At 38.8% G+C, this 19115-nt stretch overlaps 1 protein-coding gene across 1 annotated transcript in view; it reads right to left on the bottom strand.

Moving 5' to 3' along the window:
• The window catches only part of MAN1A1 (mannosidase alpha class 1A member 1), a 143419-nt gene that overhangs the window by 106180 nt on the left and 18124 nt on the right, over positions 1–19115 (bottom strand). The window contains exon 2 of the mRNA XM_040059830.1: positions 554–650. Within this exon, the coding sequence (XP_039915764.1) occupies positions 554–650 (97 nt within the window). The remainder of the gene's footprint in view (positions 1–553; positions 651–19115) is intronic.

Genomic DNA, 19115 nt, shown 5'->3' with positions numbered 1-19115 from the left:
CTACACTGATAACAATTTGGGCTTTATTTAACACCTCCTGTACAATATCGAGATGTGCAAACAACAGTTACATTAATGAAAAAGCCTGATAAGGAAGTCTGATACAAGTTAACAAATTTTTATAAGAAATGGAAAAAATTCCTAAGAACTGTACGCAGCTTCAGCTACCTTTGTGACTGTAGAGAGTATTGTTTGCTCCTTGTGTAGGATTTCTCCTCCTCTCCACCCCTTCCCCGTTAGTTGCCTGCTTATTGAATGTGGCATCAATGATTTCCATAGTAAATGCTTAAGACAGGACAGTATTTATTGCAACAAAACTATATTTTTATCATGCAGCAATGCCATGCTCCATTTATTGTCATTCAGACACTAATCTATAAAAGTCACAGAAAGCACCTTCATTTACTGTTACTTTTTATACGTAACAGAAGCAAGAAGCATCATGCTGCATTGACAGGGAGCAGAAAGAAAACATGTTTATCACTTATAAGCTTTTCAGCTGATTTACTGTTTTATGCTAACGTCACTAAGCACAAAAATACACTCTACTCACCAAATAAATTGCTTGAATGTCCTTGCTTAGATATGGGTTTCAGTTCATTTAATCCCCATGCGTAACGCTTATAATTATCCCAGGCATGCTTCATCATCTGTAGGGAAACCAAAGCAGGATTATAATGTTGATTTAGCAAGAAGCCACAGCAAACACCGACTTGAGAATATTCTCTATATTAAAAACACTTAATTCAATTCTTAACCAAATTCCTGCTGTATGCATTAGATCTATGAAATATTCAATAAAGAATAACAGTGGCACTGTTTTCCAGGTTGCTATAAGAATGACATGAATGTCCTCTCCACTTCTGTTACCCGCAAGCTTATGGTCAAGACACACTCAAAAATAATTTTTAGGAAGGAAATTCATTCTGTCAGATATCAATTTAATTGAGATACTATTTCCCTTAAACATATACCTCAGAAACTGAGGAAAGTAACATTTTTAAAGAAGGTTTTTCCCCTAGAACCTTTTGGCTCTTTAAGGTGAAAATAAAGCTTTACAGTAGTTTTCAGATTCTGGCAGAGACCTGCTTGCATAAAACTAGCTGGTTCAAACTCAGCACAGCTAGTAACAGTACAAGCATGGTAGAGTGGGCAGGTAGAACAACTAGAAAATGTTTTGAGGTTTTTACGGTACAATCTTTTATGACTATAAATGCATCTGTAGCTACTTTCACATGTAATTTTGCAGAAAGAGACGAAAACCTTTACAATCAAACATATCACCACCAAACCATATTTTGCACGAGAAGAGGTGCGCCACAGATAAATACTGCTTTGGGAAACGGCTTTGCAGAGCCCAGCACAATAGTGCTGTGGTAAGAGCAGGGGGCATCCACACCAGAAGCCAGAGGAGTGGGTTGACTCAAGAACAGCTCACACTCTCCACCACCATCACCAGACATATCTGGCCTGAACAGTCCCTTTTCAGGGTGGTCCAGGTGCACGTCCAGGAGCCTGCCTGCCCCTCCCCAAACATGCGGTGAGAAGAATGCACACAGCTCTGCAGGCCTGGTGACAACCTGGTGACAACCTGGTGACAAACCACTGCCACTCCAGCACGTGCAACACCTCCCCTTACCAACCACCAGGTGTTCAAAACATCTGCTCAGGAAGTCTTCTTTAAAGGCCACCACAAGCAGGATGACTTTATGTAACAGAAAGAAAAATTGTGCCTCCTTGCTGTCCCTCCTCCCCTCTTCCACAAGGCAGAGTAGTGTTAGGAATGCCAGAGGTCATCTTCCAGACAAAAAGTGACAATTTCAGACCTTTTCAAAGATACTGCTTCGGGCTGTCAGATGACAACACTGCTCTGTCCTTGCTTTCAGACCTCTTCCTGAGGCCATGTGTGTCACGGATAATTCAGTTAAATAACAGCTACAATCCTAAATTTAAAAGCAGCAGCCCTGGGACATGCTGATAATAGTAATCCTGCACTTTCTCCCTTCCTCTTTCCTTTGCTCAAACCACAGAGAAATTATTTCAATTAAAAATCTGCATTAAGCCATACTATAATAAATGACAACAGATTCTCTAGAATTCTGCTGTACTTGTGAGAATAAACATTTCTCCACAATTAATGGGAGAAAAAATGCACATCTATCCTGCAGGAAAATTCACGGATGATAACTACAGGTCTGGCACTGCAGGTCCGGCTTTACAAACACCAAAATTGGCAATGGCAGTTAATATGTGAGCATTTTCAACCAAAAGATTAGCCTGGTGTCAGGTCTCAGCTGAAAGGCAGCGAGTCAGAGCCCTGTGGAAATGGTCTCAGGCCTTGGATGACAGCGATATGCTGGACGGTAGGAGCTGTGTCCATCGATTGACTTCACTGCAGAATGGCTTAGGAGCTCTCTCAGGATGGGGCTTTTTGTCCTAAAGCAGAACTGGTAATAGGCAGCCAACTGGCAGACTTTATGACTGTGGGGTTTTCCCAATCCCTGGCTACAAGGATCAAGACTACACTAAACCAATAATTTGTCCACAGCATATTTTCTAACTTACCAATTGAAATTTTCTGGTGATTTTGTCTATTATACAGACTTCTGCCCTGCCATCATATCCCAAATCTGCAAGCTCAGCTTTAGATATTAACGTACAAATTCCCAGAGATCTTGGGAGGCTAAATCCTATGCTTTGTCAAAGCTTATTTTCTCATGCAATCACATCAGAATCTTTTCATTTGCTTAATCTTAATCAGGGCACACCACACAAAAGGGCTTTCTTTTTTTTTTTTTTTTTTTTTAACACACTAAACTTGTAATTAGGTAGTCTGAATCAAAGGGCCTAAAGATGCAGTATTATAACAACATTTTAATTGCTCCAGCCACTACTGACATTGTCCTTTCCCAACCCTTTTTCTCCTAGCACATCTATGCTCCTTCTCTTGAATAAGAAATACAGTGATCATCTATTCCCAAGTCAGTTCAGGAAACAGAAACTTTTGCAAGTGATCCTGTCATTTTGAGGATCATTTTTGTCTTGTCTGATTCCTCAAGTCAGATTGTCATGAGTATCAGAGTTACCAAGAGGGAAAGGCAGGAACAGCTCCAGGCTGGTTCAGTCCAGCCACAGCAGTCACAAAGCGTGTGATGCTACAAGATGTTCTAGATGCAATCACTTGCCTTTAGTTTTCCCCCATGGATTGACACTTCAATCATATTGTATCATAAATGTATCTGCGATTTGGTAGCAGAAACCACTCTGATTACCCTACTGCTCGTCAATCCCTAGCTAGTAAGACAGGAAAATAACCCAGAGAGTAGACACTAACTTCTAATAATATTTATTATTGTGTGCCAATGAACATCAGATGAGTTGTTGGGTTTTTTCCCAAGAATTTCTTCCCATTCTGCTAAGTACTCAGGTGCATTTATCTAATTGGTTCCTAGGAAATTCCAATGTGTGGGTTCCACAAGCCAAGCAGACAAAAAAACCCCAACAAAACCCACAAACAAACAAACAAACAAACAATAAACGAAAAAGCACTGTTCTGCCTAAACTTAAGGAAATACTCCAGTATGAAAAACCCTACCAGAATTTACTGAGGAGATAAAATTCATCTCTTCTGGCTAATCAATGCATTCTCCAGAACTCTTCCAGAAAGCCTAGATTTAGACAAAACGACTGAGGTTAGTAAGTAAATTTACTCCTAAGAAAACGCACCTTTAGGACATCCTTGTTTAGACATTTGGAGATTTATGGACATGCATTGAAAGCAAAAGGCAGCACCAAAAGCAGCCAGTGAGCCCTCTAGTGTTTCAAAAGAAATTATTCATTCCAACTAGACACAACCGGGACTGGCTCTTTAGAAAAAGTTACTAGCACTTAGTGTTACTGTGTTACTGGGCAAAGAGCCCGCAGATAAAGCAGCCAAAGAATGCTACCTTACTCAACCCTGCCTGGCTACACAAGCGACTTTGGGCATCTAAACTATCGTCAAGAAGTCTCAATTTCTAGGATTCAAATATATCAGAAATACCCTACATTCTTTCCTCCCGTGGAAATTACAAAACCATATTAAGTTTCTCACCGCATTAACTTCCTAACTGTAAATAGCTTCATTTTCTACATAAGAATGAAAAACGTTCTAAAATATTGAGGAACAATTTTAATTACCCAGGTAATTCTTCGTTTAGGCAAAACTCCTAGCACGGGTACTTTGGGGGTGAATTTTAACAGTTTTTTTTGAGCTATACATCTATCTTTGCAGTCTTTACCTTTTTGTTTGCATGGAATATCACCAAATCATTATCTCCTGATTTTTTTTTTTTTTTTTTTTTTTTTTTTTTTTTTTTTTTTTTTTTTGTAATTCACAAAGAGTCTTTTGATCACAACTCTGACTATTTGTACAAGTGCTGTTGATCGCTTGAAATTTCTAAAGATCACAGTTACTGAGAACATCTGGTATATCAACACACTACTGATGCTGTGAAAAAAAGAAATGCCCAATGAGGGAGACTCTAACAGCTTTTGACTAGATGATTCCTGATACTTTCAAACTCCTCTACAGTATAACTAATAAAATTATTTCAAATAATTCTGTATTAGTCTTCCAGGATGTTATTAGATAGAGTTACACTTGCATAGAGGCATTCCTCAGTCCTTCTAGTTTTAATATACATCTAAAAAATAAAATTAAAAAAAAAATATCACAGAATGGAAAGGAGAGATGATTTGGTGACCAACCACTTCCAACTCCTGTGTGAAAGCAGGCTCACCCACATCAGGCTGTACAGGATTTTTTCCAGGCAGGTTTTGAATATCTCTAGAGAAGGAGAATCTACAACCAGCAGCTTGTTCCAGTGCTGTGACACTCTCACAGTAGAGATATTTTTTTACCTCACATTTAGGTGGAACTTCCTGGGTTTCAGTTTGTGCCCATTGCAACTTATTTTGTTGCTGGGCACCACTGAAAAGTCTGACCCCATTCTGACCTTAAGATATTTGTATGCATTGATGAAATCCCATCTCAGTTGTCTCCATGTTCAACATGCCCTTAGCCTTTCCTCATAACAGAGATGCTCCAGTCCCCTCACCATCTTCATAGCCCTTTGCCAGACATTCTCCAGTAACTCCTTGTCTTTTTTGAACAGGGGAGCCCAGAAAGATTCATTGAAACTCAAACTCTAGAAGAGACTGATAGCATCTTGTTCTGTAAAAGCAGAAAAAACCCCTCTCCTACAGCCATAACATTGGCTAAGTAAAAGATGATAATGCACTCCCATTTGTTGGTATTTTAGTTACTGCCATCTTTCAGAGCATTCTAACACAACACCTAGAGAGGACATATAAGCCACTTGAATTCTGCAAAGTACAGCTCTATTCAAACGTTGACAGAAAACAACAGCGATGTGGAATCAGCAGAGTAATAGTGGTTGTTTAGATGGAAACTATTGCAATACCAGATGGAGTGAAAATAATAACTTAATAAGGTTTATTTTTAGCAGTTACATATAAGTGGGGGAGACGCCAAAGAGGATGTCAGGAAAAGAATTAAAGCACCTTTTAGAACTGGGATATTAAAGGAGAAAAAGGATTAATTCCATGAAATAGTACCATTCTGACCTTCAACAGAGCCATTTAAATCTTGCCAAGACAGAGGAGGAAGGCAGAAGACTAAGGTACCAAAAGTTAAAGAAGTGAAGGCACAAAAAACCCCAAACTCCCTCCCAAATCAAACCTCCTCCCCCATCCTCCCCGCAACAAACCTCTGAAGAAAATGTAACAGTTTATGTAGTCTCTATTAACTCTCAGCCTTTGCTTAAATGATCTCTTCTTTCTCAGTTTACACTGATCTTTCTGCACATTTAAGTTATTCTCACCGTTTAAACACCTTACCAGAACTACATGTTCACTCAGACGAATCTCCCTGCATATTCTCTCCTTGCTGCTGTAAGTAAAACATCATTTTTCCACAGTATCAGCAAGGGTAAGGAAATTCCTGGAATTAGTAAGAAACCTCAATAGGCATTCCACTTGAACTTTCCTCCTGTACAAATCAAATTGCCTAGCTGAGGACTGTTCTGGGTCTGATTGGGATGGAGTCAGCATCCATCACTGCAGCCCATATGGCATTTTGAATTGGTGCCTGAAATAACGCTGATAACACAACAGTGTTTTGGCTGTTGCTGAACAGCACTTGTAAAACAGCAAGGCTTTCTCTTTTTCCAGCTCCTGCCCCTTTTCCACTCCCCCTGAGAGGGAGAATGGAGGAGGTGGCTGTAAGGTTGAGAGGGGGGACAGCTGGGAGAGCTGACTCCAGTTGGTCAAAGGGTTATTTCCTATCATGTTAACATCATGTTCAGCAACAGAAACTGGGGCAGAGGAAGAAAGAGCAGTTTTCCGAGGTGGCTGCCGTTCAGCGACTGGGCATCGGTCTGATTGTGGGAGGATACAAGTGATTGCCTTTGCATCATTTGTTCCTGTTTTCTTTATGGGCTTTATCTTGACCCACCAGTTCTCTGGCTTTCATTCTTCCTGTTCCCTCCTGCAGCCCACCTGGGCCAGCAGCTGCGTGTGTGTTCGACTGCTGGCCTTGGTGAACCCACCACAGTGCCTCATCTGCGCAGGAAGTTTGTGACCACAAAGCAACCCACAGCTGCTTTCTTTGCTCTGATGAACTATTACAACATTAGCAAAAACTCAAGTTTTAGAAAGCCCTATATTCTTACTTGCTGTTCCCATTACTATTAGCCAACAAGCTAACTAAGACTCAGCAAATCAGAATCACAGAAGGGTTGAGGCTGGAAGGGACTCTCTAAGTCATCTTGCCCAAAGTTCAGTGAAAGATCTGTTCTCAACAGTTTTCACAGCCCCTGAGTATCAACCAAATTGCAACACAGCTGAAAAAATAATTATAAGAATTTATTATTAGCAAATGCATGCTACCTTTGAAATTATTGACACCAATTAGGATTTCTCTGTGAAAAGTATGATCACCTTCAGCTGATTCACTATCACTTTCACAAAAGCTCTGCTGTATATATGAACACTTTATTTAATATGCTCTTACTGAATCTATTGATTACCACAGTGAGTAATTTTTGGAAATACACAGCCTTTGCTTCTTTAGTTATCAAAAGTATTACATTTGTGTTTCATCATCTTCACAATGGTATCTAGCGTAACATTGCACTTTAAAGAAATTCAAATTATTAACTAAGTTTATTGAGATAGTTTTGAATAATATGCATCTTGAAAACATTAGGGGAGTTTTCTCGATCTCAATACATAACACTTTTTCTAGGATTAGCAAGCACAACTACATTGCAAATTCATTTGATGTTTCCCTTGTTTCTGACACTGATCTTTGTTGCCTTTGTCAATATTCACTATTATTGTTTTGGTAGTGCTTTTTATTTCAATATTTTCTTGCAGTTCTGCATGAAATCCTAACACATTCCAATGTCTTTTCCATCTGGAAATATTTTGATCACTAATAACCACCTTGACTTTTTTTTTTTTTTTAACATTAATTTTTATCAGTATTCACAGTGTGTTCAGACTTGTTCTATAGGGGAAATTCTACGTAAAGACGTAAGGTGTTCTGTTGTAGTTACTTCTTTGCTGATTAGTTCATAACCTCATCTAAGCAGACATGCAGTTCTGACTAACAGTGATACATGTCTGCTTTAGGCTCTTTCAGTTATTCTGTCTAATGTTATGCTGGACTGCTGGCAGAATTCATTATAAGCAACTTTACATAAAATGAAAACTAAAAGTTAACTTTTTAACACCAAGATTCAGTAGATAACTAGTTAAAACTAGTTTTATGTTTATGTTCAGATCATTGTTTTCTGTAGGTAGGATGATGTCTCAAGTTTATTTGCAAAGTATAAATTAGCAATTATAGTTGTCTGAATTTTATTTTAAGCTCTTTATTTTCTGTTACTATTTCTTATTCCAGAAACAAAACCGAAGAAATAATGTCAAATGTATAAAGGTTAATCTCAGTTGATACTGCTTTTTTTTTTTTTTCCTTTTTTGAATCTGACAGAAGATACAAATGACAGACTCACTTTCTCTACTGGCAACAGAAATCTGTTTTTCTCCTTCAAGACATGTAAAATAAATCCTGTCACTATCAACCTTCATGTAAATAATCTCTTCTTATCTGTCAGCAGGAAGACTACTGCAAATCAGGAGCTTGACAGATTTTTGGTGTTTATAACCTCATTTCCTAATGGCATCATCGTGAGTTAAAAGCAAACCACACGGTGTCAATGTTTGTTTAATAGTCACTGCCAAAGTGCCACCATTTCTAATTTAGCAGGTGGATGATAACCACGCTCTGAAACCCTGGCAGACTGCAGGAGTTCCCGTGAGTGCTTCCTGATGGGACTTCCACCCAGCCAAGAAAAGCCACAAAGGAGACTTTAGTATTAGTTAATGGGCCAGTAACAAGGATTCCCATTTGTTGCTGTTTTCCTCTAAGAACAGACAAGGGTTTGGGGAGCACTTAGGTGCTCACAGCTTCCTTGTGCATTGTGGTAAGAATGAAGGGCTCCCAACAACTCACAGGTTTGTCCAGCAGTGCTGCCCACAGTGTAGGGCACTGCCAGACACAAAGACACGGGAAATACCTGTACCTCTTACCATGACAATAGAACTAAGGTAGCCAAACTGATTTACAGGATTTCCCATCAATATTAAACATGCATATCACATCATGGAACACGTTATATGGTTCTGTGTTTATTGATCTGCATTAAAGGGATATGCGAGCAAAATTCTACTATATCTCAGTATTTAAGTATCTTGCAAATAATTCATTTCTTACTCACAAAGACAAATTTTAAAAAAATAAAATCTAGCATTTGCATAGAAAAAAGGAGGTAAGAGAAAAATCTTACAGCCTATTCTCAGAATTAATTCATCATTTGTACTGCAAAGCACTTCAAACTCCTCAAATGGAAAGCCTGACAGAAATGCTAAGTATTATTCCCTCATGTGTTAAGTTACAGATAAGCTTCTATTCTTATATTTTCTATTCCTCACAGTAGCTTGTAAGCCTCCTTAGGACCGTATTAAACTATCCAACTAATATTCATCATATGCCGTTCTGGGCATCATTTATTAACCAGGGACAGACTCTGCACATTGCTTCATTCTGTTACTCATTTTAAAAGGAATCAATTATCCTATTAATTCTGTAACAAGAATTCTAATTAAAAGGTAACTAAAGAGAACAGGAAATTTGCAGGTAAGGTATTTTCTACACTTATTCTATTACTGCATATTTTATTTAATGCATAAGTACACAAGAAAAAAGAGACTGTTTCATGTAAGAAAGAACTAATAAGAAGAGCAGCCCTTATGCTTTGATGCCTATATTTAAAAAAATAATTCGAAAATGATTGCTTGCCATATGAAACTAGTCCATGATAACAAGCCACATTTTACTCATTTGTCAGGCATACCCCTCTTTGTTAATTGAATATGACTGAAATATCTCTCCTTGTTAACAGTAATGTACTGCTAAAATTATGAATTTACTGAAAAATGGGAGATTCCAGTATGTTTTACTATTAGTTTCTGAGAGCTGGGCTACAGTGCATTAACTATTGAATTGCTCATTTTAGTAGAAGACACAAGAGTGATAAGGCAGAGAAACCTGAAGGAAGACCTTCAGGAAGAAAGACTTTACCTGCATACTTTGTATATTAATATCATTCAGACAGTATATTACTGACTGAATGATATTAATATACAATCAATATATTGTATATTACTGATATTGATATTGCCAATGTCTACAGCCTGCTTCCTACCTGGCCATCTGACCAGCACAGCTACAAGAAAAACAAACTATTTGGTGCACCACAGAAATACCCTACCTGAGACCCTTTCCCTGACTAATTAAAAACTAAGAAGCCAAGAAAAATGTATGGCCCTTCCCACAAAGAGCACTGTCCTTGCACTTTCTGTAACCAAAAGTCAGTCTAATTTCAGGCAAATGAAATCATCTCTTTCAGGGAAAAAGAAGAAAGTGTGATTCAAAAATCTTGCTCATATGCCCAAATCACGTAACAGCATTCATCCTATCTTGAACCAGCCAGAGTAGATCAGTGTTAGCACAGCTTTAGATTCATTCACTCAACTCCAGCTGTCTTCCACCAAAAGTATAGAAAATGAAATAGATATGCAAGAAAATGCTATTTCCTTATCAAACTGAGGGTTCAAATAATCTTTTTATTACTATTATTTTTATTACCCCTCCCAGGTAAGTTAGGATTTGAGTATTTGCTGAAGTCCTTCTCTTCCAACTCTCAGTTACTAGTGGGTGAACCCATCACACACTCTCACTAACTACAGGACTAAGTGGAAAAAGGAAAGAAAATACAGTACTGACATGTACTATTATGAAATTAAGCACAATTTAAATTAATAACTAAAAAAATTCTTTTTCAGCTTATGCCACTTGCCATTTATGTCTGTATGCATAAACAAGATGGAAATCTTGAACTGTCCAAGTCATCCAGTTCCAAACGAAAGAGCAGTCTAAAGAACAAGCCATACAGCCTCTACCTTACAACTTAGCAACTGTTACCAAGATCTGCATTTCAGAAAAAAAATGAAGCCTACAGCCTGTCACTCAAAACCACTGCATTTTTCCAAGGCTGTCTTCATCAACACTTAACATAAAAAGTCAGATGGGCTCTTTAACAGATACACTGAAAAAGTATTTCCTTATCACTAACACAAGAGATAGATGATGTTTCTTCAGACAGCCTATTATTTCAGCAGTTTGGATATTTATTTTTTTCTTAAATCTCTGTGGTGGATAAATCAGTGATGCTCTACTGTTCTCTGGCTTTTTGTCTAAGGAGTCACTGTTGGCTATTTTTTTTTTTTTTTAAGAAGCAGATCACACTGATGTTTTCTGTTAATAAAACACCCATTAAAAGAGAAACATATCACATCATAAGGTAATGTGAAAGAATTCAGGTCATTGCTCATTACTGACAACAACCAGGAAGAAAGCTCAAATATTTTCACTTAAAACAGAAAAGCATTGAAGAGTTGTATAAAAAATTGCAGAATTAGTAGCAGCCTCTGAAGTTCATGCACAATTTGATTATTGTCATAAAAGGGAAGGAAAAAAGAAAGCAATCTGAGAAATACTACTATTATGAAGAATAGTGGTATACATAGACTCATCCCACTCAGTGTCATTCTTTTTTTCTTGGTCTACTTATGATTTGCTGTGGTTTCCAAGAACTCCCAAGCTGAACAGTGTGAACAGTTCAGCTCCTGCACCTGCATGATATAATCACACTTTTGTTCTCTTTTTCCTACTATTCTTTAAGAAATTATTTGGTAAGGTTTGCTTCTAATTAGATTATAAATTTTTCATGGCAAGGACTGCATATCCTACTTGTTTTTAGGTACCTGGCACTCCATAGCCACGTTGGTAGTGAAGTTCCCAATCTCAGCAGGGGCAACACAAATAAAAAAGTAAGCAGTACAATAATAAGCAGTGTTATGCAATACAACACAGCCACAGGAAGTGAGCATGATTAACACACACAAAAATGAAGTAAGCTACCTCCACACATTTTGAACCTCAATCTCCCCTTATATGCTTCTAAATTTTATTCTCCTGCTAAAGTCAGTAACAAAGTTTTGGCCACCTCGTTAAATGGAAATTGTCAGTATATCCAGGTCTATCCAGCATGTCTTTTAAGACAAGAACAACAACTAAAAAGTAACAACAACCTTCCTGAAATTTCTCCCCCTTTCAAAATTAGTCTACATTTATCCCACAATCCTGCTTCCCTACCAGCGAAGTGGAAGTGACAAGATGGTATCCCTGATGGTAAGAAGTTTGAGGGGTGAGATGAATGCCAGACTGGCATTGAAAGGCAAAATTTCAGATGTATTTTCTAAGAGCAATGTTTCTTTAACTGTATTTTCTTTTATTTACTTGTATTTGATGGAAGCAAGTATTATTAATTTTGTTTTAATTGTAGTTTTTTCCTTAAGAAAAAAAATGAAACTGTGAGTCATGCATTATTAATCCATTTGGGGCCATTACCAACTTAAGTTAAATGGCTAATAACATTAAGTAAAAACACAAACAAGTTACAAAAGCTACTAGAGTTTCCCAGTTAATGAGAAACTTACTAGAGCTTGATGCTGCCCCTGAATTCACGAAGTGCAACGCACTTTGAGTTTTCAAAAATGCTGGAAACTGACAATAAATACTTCACCTATCCTCGGGACATCAGCTTTGACAAAAGCCCAGCTCTTCCTTTCCCCTCCCCTCCCCTCCCCTCTCCTCTCTCCAGCATCCAGTTAGAGAAGCTGAAGGACTCCATTGCTAAAGCTCACTATTGTGGCTATGGTGAAACTGCGCTCTCCCAAGTCAGAGAGCTGTTCACTGAGGAGTATTTACAGAGGCAATCAGACACGCAGTTGCTGCATGGATCAAGGGCTAAGTCTGCATCAGTACCGCTACCGTCAGAGCGGTACTCTTCAGCCTAACATCCTGGGATCAGGGCAAAAGGATGGGACTGTTTCCCAGCTGCTGAAAACTAGTTCCACGTGGGTCAGAAGCAGATGACACCTGAAGAATATGATGCAGCGCAACCTTATCGAGCGTGCAAGCAGCCACTTTGGGCTGGGGGAAGGAAATCCAGTCTGGGAGCCAGGGCTGCTGTTGGCAGGGGTCAAAACAGGCTGGAGAACAGGCCAACAAGAACTTCATGGAATTTAGCAGGGTTCAGATGGTGCACAAGGACAAGGAGCCAGGGAGGCAGAGGTGTGGGCTTCCCAAGGTAGCTGTGCCAGCTGTGCTCTGGGGGGGCTCCAGCACTGTGGAGGCACAGACCTAAGCAGCCGTGTCTGACCTTGGATCAAGGACCTTCTCATAGCTCCAGACCAAGTTATCCTGCAATCCTACCAAATTCAGTATGGATTGCACATATTTATGCACATTTTACAGGGCAAATAAATTGACTTGCTTTTCTTGCTCAAAAAGGATATAATTCAAATTTCAGTCCAAGATTGCGGCTGTTTAAAATATGGCAAATGAAAACCATGAATTGTTAAAGCCTTTTCCCAGCCTTCAGAAATATTTCAAGGTATTTTCTATATTGAAAAAAATGCGTGAGCTGTGCAAAATACTGCCAGCTAATTTCTGACAGGAAGAAAAAGCTATCTACTTATGGCATTAGTATAGAAAAATCCAAGAAGAACAGTTAAAATAGTCACACCCTGGCAAAAGGTAATGAAGATCCAGTGGCATTTAGAAATACATGATTTCTGTCCATTTCACCTTTACATCTACTTATCTTGGTCAGAATTGATCAAACAGCTTTTCTAGGGCTGCAAATGAATTCAGAAAAAGAATTTAAAGAAATATTTATTTCTGCAGCCCTCAAACTATCTCCAGGAAACATGGATTGCATAGTAGCAACTTTTCTAAGGTAAAAATTTCTTGCTGTAAATTAATCATCACATCTAGCTGTGCAAACAATGAAATAACCACCAAAACAGGAAACGTGTATCAGCTATTTTCCCTCAGCAGTTTTATCACAGTATTCAAAATGGATATTGTAAAGCTGCCATTCTTTGTGTGGCATATTTTTTTCCTCTTGAAACATTTATTTGATTAGATGGCCTGTGGATCCCGACACAATCGGTGCTGGTCAAGTTTCCCAAATGCAAGGCACTCAGATCTTACACCTTTTGCTTAATTCCATTACCACAGTATATAAATGATACAAAAGTGGCTGAACTGGTAAATTAACTTTCCAGCTCACACAAACACATCTTCAAAAACAGTAATAAGACACTTTCGCCACACCCAACAGGCGAAATGTACCTACTGGTACCTGTATTTCCTTCCATAAGGCTGGAGTAAGGATGGCACCTTGGAAATAATGCCTCTGCACTGAAAAGTCCACCTATGCCATGGATCCTTTTGTGGAAGGCTGCTGCTTAAAAACAAACTTAAAAATCTATACAAATCTGCTTTTATGTACTAAAATTAATTTAACCCTTAGGTAGTATCTCTTCCAGTGCTATACACAGCATGTTAGTGCTTTACACAGTATTTTTCTTATATATTTTCAAACCTTCCTCAGCAATAAGCAGATATAAATGATATAGCAAATCACAGGACGGTTCATTAACTATGAAGAACAATAGTTCATCAACTCCATGTGAATTTGGGAAGGCTTACAGAGAATGCTTGTGATCATATTTTCATGACAGTCAAAAGAAATCAGATGCTCAGTTGTACAAGAAAATGAATGCAAAACCATAAAGCCATTATGAGATAAAAACAGCCATGAAAGGTACTAGTGGTCTGTTCCAAACACCTCCTGGCAGTAGAGGACACAGAAGAAAAAGAAAGGATTCAATTAAGAGACATAAAGATATTTTCCTCAATGGAAAGGCTGAAAAATAGGCAACAAGATAAAAATAAAGATATGGAAAAAGAAAGGGTTATTCCTGAATGACTTTGTAAAAGACAAAATGAAGAAATGAAACACACAAAAAATTAGGTTTGTGAGAAGGCAAGCAGTCAAGAATCATTGCCAGAAGACACAGTGACAACCGAATGAGATACTGAAGGATTTGAGAGAGCAGCTGGTCAGAGAGGTCCAAACTTCATACTGCACTTCCTAAGCTGTTAACAAAACGTGTTAAATGCAGTTTTCACAGCACAAACGGAACATAATTTTAGTTTGGCCTGTCTCTAACACAGGTAATGGCATGATGGCTTTCAAGCACTGTGGTGTTATTAGGAGACACCTTCCACCCCACACACCCAGTAGAGACTTATTATAGAGTCATAGAATTGTTAAGGTTGGAAAAGACCTCTAAGGCCACCAAGTCCAACCCTTAACCCACATCTGCTAAGGCCACCAATAAAATATGTCCCTAAGCATCGCAACTACATATCTTTTAAATATCTCCAGGGATGGGCTTTCCCTGGGCAGCCTGTTTCAATGCTTGACAATCGTTTTGTGACCAAGTTTTTCCTAATACCCAACGTAAACCTCCACTGGCGCAACTTGAGGCCATTCCCTTTTGTCCTACTGCTTGTTAGCTGGGGAAGAGTAACCTCACCTCACTACAGCCTCCTTTGAGGCAGTTGTAGAGAGCAATTGCATCCCCTCTGAGCCTCCTTTTCTCCCCATCTCCCACAATGGGCACAAAATTTGACTTTTCATTGCCGTCCAAACTTACGGTTTCTCAGCATATACGGTGCCTCACACAAATACATAAGCTGTCGTAAAAAAATACAGAAAGCGTGATGCTTCTTCGTAACACAATGCATTCAACAACTACCTGTAATTTCTGAAAAAAACAGGAAAAACTGTGGATGTGACTCGCTTACAAGCCACTCCCTTTTTTTTTTTTTTTTAAATTCTCTTGCTTTTTTCAGGCAGGTATGTCAAACCACACAAGTCTCCCAGAACCTCTTGACTCCTCACTTGCATTTCAAGATTCTTTAAGGAGATCAATCCGAGTCTTAATGTAAACTACAGTACAGATGAGACAAAGTCCTTGCTCTCCCTCAAATTGTTTCGGAGAGTTCAGCTTAAAGTTGAAACTTTAAGGGCTTGGAATTAGGTGACCTTGAAGGTTTCTTCCAACCCAAATCATCTTCTGAAAATAATCTAGGGGGGTTGTTGCAGCTGTTTTCTAAGATATACTTGGAAGATAAGCACAATTACATGGCAAAAGTGAAAACACTCAAATAATTTTAATAATTTAAAAAAATACCTATGTCAGGTCACCAAGGCACAAACTGTCTGGTAGAGTAAAACCAGAGATGAAGTTCACTGTTGAAAATCCACTGCCTGTGTTTATAAACAGCTCTCCCTCAACATGCAGAAAACAGCCAACCAACCAAACACATACAAGCGAAAAACACATCAGCTTCACTTGCTGTGGATAGAAGGATGAATTTGACAGGCCCCTTCCAGGCAGGCTGATGGCTGAGGAGCAGAGCAGGCAAGGACTGAGCCTCCCCAGCAGCCTACTTGACAGGTCCTGTCAGCTTTCATTTCTGGCTTACCGCCTGCCCACGAGCAACTTTTGTAAATTCTGAAGGTTCCACTTTTGGGTGAAACATTTTTTGAAAATAAATACATTGTTCTTGAGTCTCACACTTCTCCTCTAAATCTCAAATTTTTCCAGCACGAATGTTCTCTATCCAGCTCTGGACTCAACCCCTTTTCCAAGTTTATCCTTTTCCAGCTAGCAAGTCCCCTAATCTCCAATGCAAGCAGCTGTGGTTATCCCTATAGAAAGGCTTTAGAAAACTGTAGCTAGATCTACAGTTACATAAACATGGGGGCATGCGTGAACTGTATTATTCTGCAGCCTTTTTGGGGTGCAGGCGCAAAGAATTACAGCCTGCCAGACTCTGTGTGGCAGGGCAGCAGGAGAAAAGCACAGCCAGTCTGGGGTGGCTCCGAGATAACACCGGCACCAAGTGCGAGATGCTGCAGCTAAGAGCGGGGCAGCTCACACGCAGAGGGCTCACCCTGTCCTGCGGCACCACCCACAAGACAGCAACAGGACAAAGGGCAGGCAGGTGCTAGAGACAGCAGAGTGTTAGCCTTTAACAGGGTTGTGGCCAGAGAGAAGAGAGAAACCAGGCTGATTAATTGGGAAGTGATGGGGGTGATAAATGGAATGAACTTGGAAAGCAAAGAGCAGGAGAAAGGAATGCAAGGAGAGACAAATCAGGTTTGAGGACACATTATCAATGCATTGAGGGGGAACCTGGGTGCTCTCCCTCCTGCAGGAGAGGGAACAGCTAAAGAGGTCTTAAAATATCAGACGGAGCAGACCCTCCCCCATGTTTATAGCTCGTTAAATGAGCATTTGGGTAATACTAATGTAACTCTGTTCATGAAAGTTATCCATTCTGCTTGTGCCATTCTGAAACAATGCGAATAACTTTACTCAGAACCCTTTTTTGGTTGTTTTTCCTGTCTCAAAAATAGATTTCTCTCAGTGCTCAGCAGGCAAAAACCATTCCAGTTCTCAGAAGATACTCAACACAAAAATCGACTGCTAGATCAGAGTCTAAAAGGCATATCTACTACAGTTTCCTACCCCTAACAAATGCTTATGAATAGTACAAGCAAATAAGCATTTCCTATGAGTAATAGGAGTGTTCAGAGCTTGAGAGTGGGAGACTTTCAGAGCCAGATGTGATGCTTGCATGATTAATAATGCCCAGTAGAGTTTTCTTCCACGAAATTACTCAACTGTTTTCTGAACTTGTTTGATTTTTTTTATATTCATAACGTCCTGCAGAAAGATCCCTACAGCTCTGCAACATAACGTGCAAAGAGCAGGTTTGTTCTGATTTTATCACCTAGTAGTTTCATTTGATGTGCCTTATATTCAACAAACAGGAATATTTCTTAAAATAGATGTAAATAACACCACTAAGTATACCATAAAAGCTGTTGTCTTACACTTACCTCTTTCTCCCAATTACAGTACTTTCCTAAAAAGCACAGACTCAATTTAATCTTAAAATTTTGAAACAAAGTATGCTTTTATTAATCATTTTGGCACAGATTGTTGTAGTGGAGAACAGACTTGACTCAACTGAAATGTATGATATCCTTCCTTCTAATTATCTACTATTTTTGAATTAGAAGAAGCTAATGTGCTTTAAATCTTACTGCCTGCATTTTAAAATGGGGAAGCAATTCTGATCTTCTCTGAAATACTACATTAGACCCATCCAAAAAACCATTATATAAAATAGTCAGGTGTTATCAGAGTATCCAGTTTCCACACCATGTTCATGAGCAACAATTTTTGACTCAGAGTGATGGGCAGGTTACCTGCCTATGATCCCAATCTCCATACATTTACTGCTTTCAGAATCAAATTACAGAAATCCAGAACTTTTAACTGTTAAGGATTAAAACATAAAATTTAGCACGTTAAATTAACATGCCTTAGAGATAGATGAAAGTGTAGGACAACAGAGGTTTCAGTCCTTCTAAGGATATAACATTTCACCAGAACTACATAAAGTTCCTTTTTGAGCACAGAAGTTGAACGTATGAGCTATTTAGACAGCTTCTTACAATCTTCTCAAAACTGCAATATGTTCCATTCCTAGAACTTCTTCTTTCACAATATCTCCGTTCAAAAATGAAAGAGGAAGAAATAGTTGTTGGTCTGATACTGCATTTTAACAAATATGTGAAATGTTTTACTCTGACATCAAAGAATTTGAGAAAGAGTTGTCAGTTCTTCCAATGCTCTTCTGCTGCTGTGTTTGGGACTAACAGAGTAAAACTGCATAGGTTATTCATTCCAAGGTTTCCACCCTGCAATGACCACTGGAAAGAAAACGATCAGAAGAAAAAAACCCTCCTGAAACATCTGTAAGTCTGTTTTGTCTGCTCACTTTCAAAAAGTGCTGAATCATATTTTTTCCACATGAAAAGAGATGACTGACCACACACAGATCTCATCTGAACATTGTGGCTTGGATCTGTACTTAGCAATGTTTTTAGTTTGTTTGTTTTAAAACCAGGATACATTGGAAGGTTCTGACATCATTTGTTTAGAGTAGGACACAATGTAACCTAGTTGTTTCCTGTTAATAACAATTCATTATTCCCTGTGTCCAGTGATTTAGGGCTGCCAAACACATGGAATAGCAAACCTATATGTATTGGTGTCCTGATTTTGGCTGGGATGGAGTTAAATTTCTTCTCAGTAGCTAGTACAGTGCTGAATTTTGGATTCGGTAAGAGACCAACGTTGGTATCACACCAATGTTTTCACTGGTTGCTAAGCGGTGCTTATCCAAATCAAGGACTTTTCAAGTTTCCCAAACTCTGACAGCAGGTGCACAAGAAGATGTGAGGGAGCATGGCCAGGACAGCTGACTGAACTGGGCAAAGAGATAATATATAATAATGTAGCATTACCATTCCATACCATGGAACAGCATTCTCTGTATATAAACTAGAACAGTCTGTTCCTGAAGGACTGCATCTCATGGAACGGACCCATACCAGAACAGTTCATGAAGAACTAAAGCCTAT

The sequence above is a fragment of the Hirundo rustica genome, chromosome 3 (assembly GCF_015227805.2).
Source record: "Hirundo rustica isolate bHirRus1 chromosome 3, bHirRus1.pri.v3, whole genome shotgun sequence".
Classification (NCBI taxonomy): domain Eukaryota; kingdom Metazoa; phylum Chordata; class Aves; order Passeriformes; family Hirundinidae; genus Hirundo; species Hirundo rustica.
This window is presented reverse-complemented; position numbering and strand designations above follow the sequence as displayed.